General features: G+C 53.2%; 1 protein-coding gene across 6 annotated transcripts in view; it reads left to right on the forward strand.

Moving 5' to 3' along the window:
* RASGRF1 (Ras protein specific guanine nucleotide releasing factor 1) overlaps positions 1-12,122 on the forward strand; it is a 127,319-nt gene that overhangs the window by 81,973 nt on the left and 33,224 nt on the right. For 4 of the 6 annotated variants that reach the window (XM_033189252.1, XM_033189255.1, XM_033189254.1 and 1 more), the window contains exons 14-20: positions 1,110-1,367; positions 3,338-3,711; positions 5,708-5,833; positions 7,473-7,643; positions 8,535-8,641; positions 9,152-9,264; positions 11,552-11,612. In XM_033189252.1, coding sequence (XP_033045143.1) covers positions 1,110-1,367; positions 3,338-3,711; positions 5,708-5,833; positions 7,473-7,643; positions 8,535-8,641; positions 9,152-9,264; positions 11,552-11,612 — 1,210 coding nt within the window. Of the gene's footprint in view, positions 1-1,109; positions 1,368-1,860; positions 2,815-3,337; positions 3,712-5,707; positions 5,834-7,472; positions 7,644-8,534; positions 8,642-9,151; positions 9,265-11,551; positions 11,613-12,122 lie in introns of those variants that run through there. The other 2 variants (XM_033189253.1, XM_033189258.1) reach the window with 2 other exon arrangements.

Below are 12,122 nucleotides of genomic sequence, written 5' to 3' on the forward strand. Positions count from 1 at the left end.
TTGTCTCATTAAAAAAAAAAAACAAAAAACAAAAACTAGATACAGCCAACAGTATGTAATAAGGACAAACAAAAAATAAAGAAGTAAATAAAAAGTAATGAGCACTATATTTGATTCTAAGATTCTTGGTAGTCAAAACAAAAAGTAAAACATGATGACAAAGACAATGTCCAAAAAAATGAAAACCCACAGTTGCTCAAGAGTCCTGATAGCTCCCATTGGATGACCAATAAAACACGATTCCAGTGGTTGAACCACCAGAGGGCGCTGTATGGTACAGCAGCCTTCAGGGCCACTGATTCCCACTACGCCCTGTAGAGGCTGCTGACCTCAAGTTCACAAGCAGCTGAAACAAGACCCCTGCAAGTTCACACCCATCTCAGCCCCTTTGTCCTCACATCTTGGCAGCTGCTAGCAGATCGAATAGACCACATTTTGTTTTTCCACATATCAGCTGATGGACACCTGGGTGGTTTCCACTTTGGGGCTATTATGAATAATGCTGCTAAGAACGTTCATGTACACATTTTTTTTTTGAGGCACAGTCTTGCTGTGTCACCCAGGCTGGAGGGCAGTGTCACAGTCTCGGCTCACTGCAACCTCCATCTCCCGGGTTCAAGCGATTCTTTTGCCTCAGCCTCCTGAGTAACTGGTATTACAGGCATGCGCCACCACACCTAGCTAACTTTTGTATTTTTACCAGAGACAGGGTTTTGCCATGTTGACCAGGCTGGTCTCGAACTCCTGACCTCAAGTGATCCTCCCACCTCAGCCTCCCAAAGTGCTGGGATTATAGGCGTGAGCCACTGCACCCCATTCACGTACACATTTGTGTGAACAGAGTTCCTTGTATCTTGTGAACTCAACAACACGTTTTTAAGTTTGTAATATTCCTCCTGTACTTCTAGGGGTTTTATAATGGAGGGTTTTTAGGATATTGGAAAAACGAAGTTGTACTCCTCCTTCAATGTCATCCTTCCCAAGCTTGTTCTCTTAATAAGACCGTCCTGGGCTGTCAGTGTGTGGGGGAAGCAGTGATGAGCAGGCCTGGTGGATACCATTCAGATGCCTTTAGACCCACGTTACCTGCGTCCTTCCTCCCCTCTCAGGTCTGACGCATCCTTATATTGTGATGATGTTGACATTCGCTTCAGCAAAACCATGAACTCCTGCAAAGTGCTTCAGATCCGCTACGCCAGCGTGGAGCGGCTGCTGGAGAGGCTGACAGACCTGCGCTTCCTGAGCATCGACTTCCTCAACACCTTCCTGCACTCCTACCGGGTCTTCACCACCGCCGTCGTGGTCCTGGACAAGCTCATTACCATCTACAAGAAGCCCATCAGTGCCATCCCTGCCAGGTGGCTGAGGTGCCCTATCCTCCTATGCCCACAGAGCTTCCAAGTCTTGGAGGAAAACTGGGCTTGCACGGGGTCGGGGGGTGACCTGGAAGGTCCCTGGGGGAGCAGCAGTAACATGTGCTGGGGAGCTGTGTGACGCTCACTGCCACTGCCCCCTCTCCCCTGGAACCAAGCTTCCCTCTGCAGAGAGGCAGGGATAGCTCACCTGTCTGGTGCTACTGCTCAGTCTCAGCTTCTTCCATCTCCACCTGCAGGGATCCTGGGGTGTGAAGGGTGCTCTCACCTCTTAGCCCCACTCCTGGAAGCACAGGGTCCCACCCTCATCAAAGGACAGTGCTTCGTTTGGTGAAAAAAGAGAAAGGAAATGAGGGGAGGGAGGACAGAAGGAGAGAGGGAGAGGGAAAAAGAAAAATAAAGGGAGAGAGGGAGGAAGGAAGAAAGGAAGAGAGAAGGGAATCTTACCCCTGCCCCGCTTGGACCACCTCCTACTCTGAGAAACGATGGAGCCCTTTTTGGCCTAATTGGAGTGAGTCAACATAAGGAATGCCGGCCACCTTAGCCTTGGCTTCCCAAGAGACATGGAGCAATGAAGGACTTGGTCAAGGCTGCCCAACAGTAGGTCAAGTTCAGGGATTGGTTCAGGCCCCTGATGGGCCTCACTGCTCCAGGACGAGCCCATCCAGGAATGGTAGGTGATTATCTTTTCTGAGAGGCCACCTGCCCAGATCCCAGTTGTGGACAGCCCATCCCAGCCCTCAGAGGCTCAGAGGTTCTCTGAGTGCCCCAGCCCAAAACACCCTAGGCAAGACATGAAGCCAGAGCCTCAGCTCTAGGGCTGCCTGGAGCAGAGCTCCTGAATCACACTGGCTCCCCAGGGCTCCCCAGGAACCTCACCATTCCTCCCCCAACCCACACCTCTGCTGCCAGAGCAATGCAATGACCCAGAATACACCCATTCCCTCTTCTGCTCTCTCCTCCTGCCCCCACCTCAGGACTCACTGGGGCAGGGCACATCTTGCCTCTCTGCCCTGACCTTCTGACACCTCAATGATCCGCTTCCCAGGGCTCTGAGAAAGCAGAAGAAAACATCCTATCCAGGATGGATTTACCCCCTAAAAGTCACCGAGATCATTCCCAGGGGCCCAGCAGCAGTGCCCTTCCCTTCCCAGCAGCAGTGCCCTGCAGAACAAAGAGGCTGGTTCAGAGACTGCTCTCAGCCCTGTGGCCTTGGCTGAGTCCCTTAACCTCTCTGAGCCTCAGTTTCCTGCCTATGACATTCCTACCGTTATCCTGTAGGACTAAGAGTGCCTACGTTCTGAGGCAACAGTGAGGGCTAAGAGAGAAATCCTATCCTGTGCGCAGCGCGGGGCAGAAGCCCTGCTGAAACAAGTTACGATGTTCTGGATGCGTAACCTCTTTCCAGCCTGGCCTGAAGTGGGACCCTGTCGTGAGGATAGCAGGGGACACTTGCAGCCTCCCATCCCCCTAAGTTTGCATATAGGAACACTCAAGCCTCATGGCAGGTGGAAAGGACCCTGGGTTTAGAGTAGGAGGCATCAGATGAGTCATTTCCTGTCTCTGAGCCTCAGCTTCCTCACTCCACAAACCACGCCTGAGGACCTCTCTAAAGATGAGGCCAGAGTGTGTAGGCGGGAGCAGGCCCTGTGTGGGATGGAGGGGGTTTTGCACAGCCTGCAGGTCAGGGGACCCTTAGCACTTCAGGTCAGATGCTGCAGCTGCTGCCCTGAGGGGGTGGGGGACGGAGCATAAAAGGTCCATATCCTCTGCCCAAACCATCCAGAGCAGGACCCTTGGCCCCAGGCCATTGAATCACATTGTCCCTGCTCAGAAGATCAGCTCAGGCTTCGGTTTCAGGGATCATGAGAATGATGGAGCCATTGCTGCCACTCTGAACCCCGCTGGAGACAGCCCGCAGGCCTACGCTGTCATGTTCACCCCCACCCCCGCCCTCCCAACAGGTCGCTGGAGCTTCTGTTTGCCAGTGGCCAGAACAACAAGCTTCTGTACGGTGACCCCCCCAAGTCCCCACGCGCCACCCGCAAGTTCTCCTCGCCACCACCTCTGTCCATCACCAAGACATCATCGCCAAGCCGCCGGCGGAAGCTCTCCCTGAACATCCCCATTATCACCGGCGGCAAGGCCCTGGACCTGGCCGCCCTCAGCTGCAACTCCAATGGCTACACCAGCATGTACTCGGCCATGTCGCCCTTCAGCAAGGCCACACTGGACACCAGCAAGCTCTATGTGTCCAGCAGCTTCACCAACAAGATTCCAGATGAGGGCGATACGACCCCTGAGAAGCCCGAAGACCCTTCGGTGCTCAGCAAGCAGAGTGAGTGGCCATGCCGTCGGAGCTGCCCCCCAGCCTCCCAGCCCCACTGAGGCTCAGCCTGGCCCAACAAGGCCTCAGGGCTGCTCTTCCTGCTCCCATGGGGAAGGAAGGGAGAGGCTGGGGGTCCCACCAGGCAGATCGTGGAGGCAGCACAGAGTCTGCGCGGTACAGGGAGGTAGCTGTATGAGGGAGCCTAGGCTGCGGGGGTAGGCAGGCAGAAATTCCCAGGGCGTCACCACACTTTAGATGAGTGTCAGTTCCCATCATGAGCAATTTAGGCATCCCTCTGCCCTGACCACAGCATCCTGCGGCATCCCTGTGTTTGTCCATGTCTGCAGAGGATGGGACCTGGGCCAGGACCTTTCAGGGCCCAGGAGAGAAGAGGTCGTCAGCAGCTCCTGCCCCCTGGGATTCAGTCTGGCTGAGGACTCAGACCAGACACTGAAATGTGGACACCTGATATGAATGGCGTGTGTTAGGGGGATGCTCGAGGGACACAGAGGTTGGGGTGAGAACACCATTGGGGGTGTCATAGAAGGCTTCCTGGAAGAACTGTTCGATCTTGATTTTTACCAAGAGGAAAGAACATTCTAGACCATGGGAACAGGATGGGAATGACTGAGGAGCAAGAAAAGAAAGGCCTTGTGTGTTTCGGGGACAGCTGGATGCCAGGCAGACCTGAAATGCTGGGTGTGAGACAGAGGCTGGAGATAATTCCAGGACAGGCTGGAGATAATTCCAGGACAGGTTGGAGCCTCCCTACTCTCACGGTTTTTCCTGACCGTTCTAAAAGTGTTAGGCCTGGTTCTGTTTTAGATCTGATCAGGCCACATCTTGGGTGCCACCAGCGTTGTCTTGGTTAGCACATGAGAGCATGTGCACACACCCACGTGCAAACGAGGGCTGGTCAGATGCCCCAGGCTTTGAGGAGAAGGCCTTTGAAGAGGGAAGTATTTCTCTCCTCTAAGCTGTCAAGAGGGAAGGCAGAGGGCACCCCTAGCAGAGGGCACAGCTGGGGTGAGATAAATCCTCCACCAGGCTCCTTACCAAGTAACACTCACTGTGGCACATGCAGTTAATGGGTGATGCGTGCAACTGAAAGTCAGTAACCAAGGAAATGGCCTACCAGAAATTTTATAATTTCACATTCTGAAATGTAACGCAAGGCAGTCCTGAGAAATTATCTTGTACCAGGCTTCTTGGTTGGTGATCCAGGAGCCCATGAACCTAATTGTGTGCCAAACTGTGTGTGTGTGTGTATATGTGTATGTGTATTTGTGTATGTATAAATATGCGTGTGCATGTGTGTGCGTGTGGACATTATTGTCTAAAGAGAAGACCTGTGGCTTTTTTGGGTTCTCAAGGTCAGATGCAACTACATCCACTTTCTATGTGGGAAAACTGAGGCCCAGAGCAGTTAAGAGTTTCTGACCAAGACGTCACTGTGCCAGACCTAGGCTTTTAATATAATTCATCAGCTTCCCCAGGGTGTGTGGACCATGAGTCTCCCAAGATTAGGAAGCGTCTATAATTAATTGTCCGAGACAGGACATTTTTTAAGAGTGACCAGGGGCATAGGGCAATAGGTAAAAAGCAGAGGAAAACTGGAGCAGATGGTCACCTTAACTAAGAAGCTTCGCCAAAAAAAAGAGAGGCCCTCACCTGGAACTTGTTAGAAATGCAGACTCTCAGGCCCCACCTGAGACCCCTGATCTTGTCAGAATTTGCATTCTGACAAGATCCCCGGGTGTGTCTGGTAAGGTTTGAGAAGCCCTGGTAGAGCAAAAGCCATCTTGGAGATTGACAGTGCTCATTAGCAAGAGAAAGGTTCTGATAAGTCCTGTGGGAAACAAAGCTGTTAAACTTTCTTCAGCAGCTGTATCGCAAGCTTACTCTGTTTTGCTTCAGTAAATTATAGACATAATTTTAAAAACAGATATTTAAATTTTAAAATTAAAATTGAGAAAAGTAAAATTATTTATTTCTTTTCTCCCAGGCTCAGAAGTGTCCATGAGAGAGGAGTCAGATATTGATCAAAACCAGAGTGATGATGGTGATACTGAAACATCACCAACTAAATCTCCAACAACACCCAAATCAGTCAAAAGCAAAAATTCTTCAGGTACAATGCACCAATTCAAAACCACAACTAGATTTCCAGTTTGGGAGAGGGCAGCAGGTCAAGTCGAGTCCAGGCAAGTGGGTGTCATCCCTTATGCTTTATGAGTGGCTCCTAGGAGCAGTAACTTTTCTGATGTTTCATGACCCACCCGCCCCGCCCCGGGGGAAGGGGCTGTGGGCACTAGAACATTGGCTGGGTAGATCCTGCTCTTCAACTCAACCAAGTCACTCTCCCAACTTCAAACAAGATTGCCTTGAGCCCACCCAGCACAGGTGGGCAGGGAAGCTCAGCATCTAGGGCTCATTCATGGAAGATCCTGATTCAGAAGGTGCTTCCTGAACTGCGTGTCAGGCTCTGCGCAGGCCCCTTTCATCGTCTTGACAACCTTGCAGAAAGGCCAGGTTTTTCAAGTCAGGGGAAAGACTCCAAGAGGCCGTGACATTGCTCACCTGCAGTCTCAGACTCCTGATCCTGAAGGGTCCTTGAGAAGCAGTCTTGGTCTCTGGTTTTCATAAAGCCCTTTCCCCTATACAAGGGGGTTGTGAGATACCCAATGGTGAGAGAGAGCTCCAAGGGGACCCACCTCCCAGGCAGCCCCTCCTCACACAGCTTTCTCCAGTGCCCCTGCTCTCACATGCAAAGGGCAGCCTGCAGCCTGAACTCCCCACTATCCAGGCCTTCAAAAGAAACCCTATAGGTAACAGGGTCATCGAACTTTAGAGAGAAACTGCCCAAACGCACTGTAGCCCTGCCACAGCTGCTCAGACACACAGAAACAGAGCCTATGGAGAGCCAAATTTCAGAAATAAGCTTTGAGTCCTTAAAATAAATCATCTGTGCCTCACAGCATAAATCTGCTATTTTGTCTTCGTCTGGATTGCTTTCCAGAGACAAGATGAAACCAAAGGTTTCAGGAGTAGGCTTCTCCTGTCATTACTACTAAAAATTATTCTTATTACTAATAGCAATGATATTCCATAGCATTTATATAGCTTTTCACCTAATACAAAGTATTTTCATCTATATTATCACCTTTAATCTTTATATCCACCTTTTGAAGCTTTATCCCTGTTATTCAAAGGAGATTGCTGAAACCCAGAGAGGCTAAATAACTTAGCCAAGGTCACACAGCTAGTAGGAGATAAGGGAGAATTTCAACTTAGGTGACTGGACTCCAAGAGCCATCTTCTCTCCATCCCACTGTGCCCATGAGCCCATCAGTATGAATTGTTACGGATGTCAGACATTGAACAGGTTATGTGTTAATCCCAAGTAGACTGAGAGAGTAAGAAAACTCATGATGCTGCCCTCAGGCAGGCCCGTGCCCAGCTGGACCTGAGATGTGAAGGGGTTGAGAGCTGCAGAAAGATGGAAGGGGTGACTGGAGACCTTCTTCAGAAGGAGGAGGGTGCTCCCCATCCTGGGGCAGCCCTAAGGGTGTTGTGGTGTGACTCTCCCCAGAGATTCTAACACAGAGAGACCCACACACACAAACCAGCACCACCCAACACGCCCTCGTACCCTGAAGACACAGCCTGCTGGCTCTTGACGCTGGTCTAGGCTCGGGACCCCTGGTTTTCTAACAGCCTGAGGAGTTGGGACTGGAGACAGCTGAGGGTTCGTTCCCTCCTCTCTGCAGAGTTCCCGCTCTTTTCCTATAACAATGGAGTCGTCATGACCTCCTGTCGCGAACTGGACAATAACCGCAGTGCCTTGTCGGCTGCCTCCGCCTTTGCCATAGCAACCGCGGGGGCCAACGAGGGCACCCCAAACAAGGAGAAGTACCGGAGGATGTCCTTAGCCAGTGCAGGTATGTGGGGTGGTCTCCACTCACAGGGTCCTCCCCACGGTCAACCCCAATGGCAGGTGATAACCGGCATGGTCCCAGGTACTTGTTCTGCTGTGGGTGTTTAAGGTGTGCTGCTGAAGGCACAGGTGGGTCCTGTTAAATTGCTTCAATTGATTACATTCACTCACTGGACACGAAGCTTCCTGAATCATTATTTTGACTTGGGCACCGCCTTCCACTTATGGAGGTGTGGGGTCACAATCCCCACCTCTCTGCACTGGTTGGGGCTCTGCACACACCCAGGGCCTGAACCCCACACCTAGAGCCAGGGCCACTGCACATCTAGGGCACAGCCTGCCCTGCACCCTCCTCTTCCAGCTCCCAACTGAATACCATCCATCCCACCCCCAAACTTCCACCCTGCAGGCATTTGCTAGTGCTGACCCTCCTGCCTGGAGGCCCCCTCCTTCCCACCCATCGCCCTTTGCTACTTGGCCAACTTCTACTCAACATAAAGCCCATTGCCCATGGGAACCTCTGTTCCCCCATGCTCCCACCTCCCACTTCTGCAGCCTTGGTCCTGCAGCAGAGACTAGAATAGGGGCCCCCGTGAGCTCTGGTCCCTGGGGAGGGCCTGCATGGCTCTGTCTTGGGAGGCTGCCTGAACCTTCCAGCAGCTCTTGAAAGATGGAGAGGTCTAGAAGAGGCTGGGCATGCATGGACCATGTCCACTGAGAAGCCATGACATCTGTGCTATTGGTCAGACACTGGTTGTTAAATATGTTATTATCCCTCTGCCCATGACCCTCTCAGCCCAGCTCAGCCAGATCCAAGAGGCAAATCCAGACTAGTGTCAAGCTCTGTTTCTTGTCCTCACCTGTCCTCTCTCCCCTCTGCCACGCATGCTGCCAGGGTTTCCCCCAGACCAGAGGAATGGAGACAAGGAGTTTGTGATCCGCAGAGCAGCCACCAATCGTGTCTTGAATGTGCTCCGCCACTGGGTGTCCAAGCACTCTCAGGTGGGTGGGAGCCCTCCCTGGGCAGGCTGTTGGGGACCACCAGGCAATGACCCCAGGAACCAGCTGCCTTCCAAAAGCAGCTGCGGGCAGAGTGAGCTGATGGCTGGCAGTGGGGCAGCAGGAGGGAGGGAGATCAAGTGTGCCACCCTGATGTTCCCAAAGGACTGCTCAGATTCCCTAGGAGGGAACCAAGGACAAGGAAGGGACAATGGGCCTCTGTCTATCCACCCTGCCTGTAGCAGGGGCACAGGTAGGTTTGTGCCTCGCTGGCCCAGGGGTGCAGCCAGCTGAAGGATGGGCTTTGGTCTGGCCCCAGTGCCTTTATCTAAGATTTTCTAGGCCTGGAGAGCCTCTCATGCCCTGCCAGGAAGCCAGCAGAAAGGAAATGAGGCAGGTCAGCCTGCCCTGGGCAGAATAGAAACTGGAGCTCCCTCCTCTGGCCTGGGCCCAGACCACTTCAGGGCAGCTCAAAAACAGTAACCGGAGCCACCCATCATGCCTTCCCGGCAGGACTTTGAAACCAACGATGAGCTCAAATGCAAGGTGATCGGCTTCCTGGAAGAAGTCATGCACGACCCGGAGCTCCTGACCCAGGAGCGGAAGGCTGCAGCCAACATCATCAGGTAAAGGCAGTACCTGGTTCCTGGCTCAGGACTGCCTGCTGGGACAGGAGCCCTGCCTTCTGCCTCCATGTGGGCTGGTCAGAGGCCAGGGAGGTGAAGAGCGCCCTTGTCAAGGACAGCCCCAAGTAGGAGTGCTAGGGTAGAGGTGAGCTCTTGGGGACAGGCTCAAGCCTGAGTAGTCCATTTGTCCTTCTTTCCTCTCTCCCCACCCTGTGCCAGACCTTGATCTCTTCAAAGCAAGAACCCAGCACACTTCTGCATGTGTGTCCACAGCTGCTAACCCCTGTCTAGCCTGTGCCATCCAATATGGTAGGCGCTAGCTACACAAGGCTATTTAAATCTTGTGTGTGTGTGTGTGTGTGTGTGCTCTTGTCACCCAGGCTGGAATGTAGTGGCGCGATCTTGGCTCATTGCAACCTCCACCTCCCAGGTTCAAGCAATTCTCCTGCCTCAGCCTCCCCAGTAGCTGAGATTATAGGCGCCTGTCATCACGCCCAGCTAACTTTTTTATTATTATTATTTTTAGTAGAGACAGGGTTTTACCATGTTGGCCAGGCTGGTCTCGATCTCCCGACCTCAGGCAATCCGCCCGCCTCAGCCTCCCAAAGTGCTGGGATTACAGGCATGAGCCACCGTGCCCGGCCTTGGCTATTTAAATCTTAATGAAAGTTAAATAAAATTTAAAGTTCAGCTCCTCAATGACATGAGCCCAGCAGCCTCAGCTTCACCCCTGACATGTGGCTAGCAGCCCCTACATTGGACAGTACAGGGTGTAGGACGCTGCCATCACTGCAGAGATCTACTAAACAGTGCTGGCAAGGCCTAATTTGTAGGTGCTCAGGGAGTGCCTGTTGAATTGAATTCAGTTCAGTTGTTTATCCTCAAACCCATGCTTGTCCTTTCCTGGCGGAGGTCAGTGTCAGGCAGCCCCATGTCTGAGCTGGCTCAACCAGTGACTCATGTGAACTGGGCAAGGCCCCTCTCTGAGCCTCATCCATAAAATGGGTGAATAACACCCACTTCAAGTCTGGGGTGAGATCACAGGTGTCACTTCTACAAGCTGTTCAGTGGGTGGCGGGCACCTACCGACTCAGCCTGTCTGCTCCCAGCCCAGCCCAGGTGTGAGGGCTTGGGCCCTGGCCTTTCCTCCTCACCTCTTGCCTGGCCCCAGCCTCCCCAGACTTTCCACCAAGTCCTGCCTGTGACCAGAGTGCCCAGTCTTCCTCCCCAGCCAGGCCGTCGAGGCCCCATGCTGGGGCCCATTCTTCCCTCAGGCTCACAGTCCTAAAATCTCTTTCAGACCTCCCCATCTTCAGTACAGAGGCCAGAGTGTGTGCATACATACACACACACACACATACACACAACCACTGCTCACATCCTCCCAGGAGGCCTTAGGAGTATGTGGAGCCCCCCACCGAGCATATTGATCAAAGCCACCCTCGGAGGGGAGCCTGTTCCCTGGGTGCGATGAAAGAGCAAGCTCTGGAGTTGGCTGCCCTGGTTTGGAGCATAGGCCCACCATGCTCCAGCTGCAGGACCCCAGGTGAGGCAGTTCCCTGAGGGGCCATTTCCTCAGCTGTAAGATATACACGACAATGCCTTCTGCCAGGCTGATCCAGAGAGCCACTCCCTGCAGCTCCAGCAGGCCTGCAGACCCGACTGTCCCCATGCAGCCCAGGCCTGGTTCTCCAGCGTCCGCAGCCTCCGTTGGCACTCACCAGCTGTGACTCTGAGGCCATCACTGTGAGCGTGAGGCACTTTGGCCTGACTTTGAGGCTCCACCCTTATTCCCCACCATGGGTATCACTCTCCTCTGCAATCCCAACTCCATCCTTGCAGTCCTTCCTTTGGGCCTGTGGCTGCCATACTGCTGCCTCCCCGCTCCCTGTGCTTCCTTCCTCTCCTGCATCCCGTCATCCATGTGCTCGCAGGAGCACCTGCTGAATGTCCAGTCCTATGCTGGCACCAGAGCTATGGGGCTGAATCAGATACAGTCCCTCCCTCAAGGGCTCCCTGCCTGAGGTGGCAGAAAGGCCATTCCCACCCAATCAGATGCAGAAAGCCCAGGGGCTGAGAGGGCCCCAGAAGGGGACCTCCCACAGCCAGGAGGGTCAGGACCATCAGGAAGAAGAGAGTGAAGGACGAAGAGGAAAGGGTGCTCCTGGCAATGGGGATGACGAGGACAGAGGGGCGTAAGAGCAGAGGCCGTGTGGGGCTGCCTGAGCTGGGGAGGGGCTGCAGAGGAGTGAAGTGGGGCTCACCATGCCTTCTCATTCCTGCCTAGGACTCTGACCCAGGAGGACCCAGGTGACAACCAGATCACGCTGGAGGAGATCACGCAGATGGTGAGCCGGGCCCACCCTCTTGCTTTCCAAGGCTTTCCTCCCCGTCCTCCTGCCCAGGACCCCTGACCCAGCACAGGCATCACCTGTATTCATTTTCTGTGGCTGTTGTGAAAAAATACCACAAACTGGGTGGCTTAACTAAACAGGAATGGGCTGAGCACGGTGGCTCACACCTGTAATCCCAGCACTTTGGGAGGCCGAGGTGGGCAGATCACCTGAGGTCAGGAGTTGGAGACCAGCCTGGGCAACATGGTGAAACCCCATTAATACTGAAAATACAAAAATTAGCCAGGTGTGGTGGCAGGTGCCTGTAACCCCAGCTACTCAGGAGACTGAGGTGGGAGAATCGCTTAAACCCGGGAGGCGGAGGTTGCAGTGAGCCGAGATCACCCACTGCACACTCCAGCCTAGGGAAGAGAGGGAGACTCCGTCTCATTTAAAAAAAAAAAAAAAAATTTATTCTCTCATAGTTCTGGTCTGAAATTAAGATGTGAGAGGGAGGCCAGGCGC

The sequence above is a fragment of the Trachypithecus francoisi genome, unplaced genomic scaffold (genome assembly GCF_009764315.1).
Source record: "Trachypithecus francoisi isolate TF-2019V2 unplaced genomic scaffold, Tfra_2.0 Lachesis_group3, whole genome shotgun sequence".
Classification (NCBI taxonomy): domain Eukaryota; kingdom Metazoa; phylum Chordata; class Mammalia; order Primates; family Cercopithecidae; genus Trachypithecus; species Trachypithecus francoisi.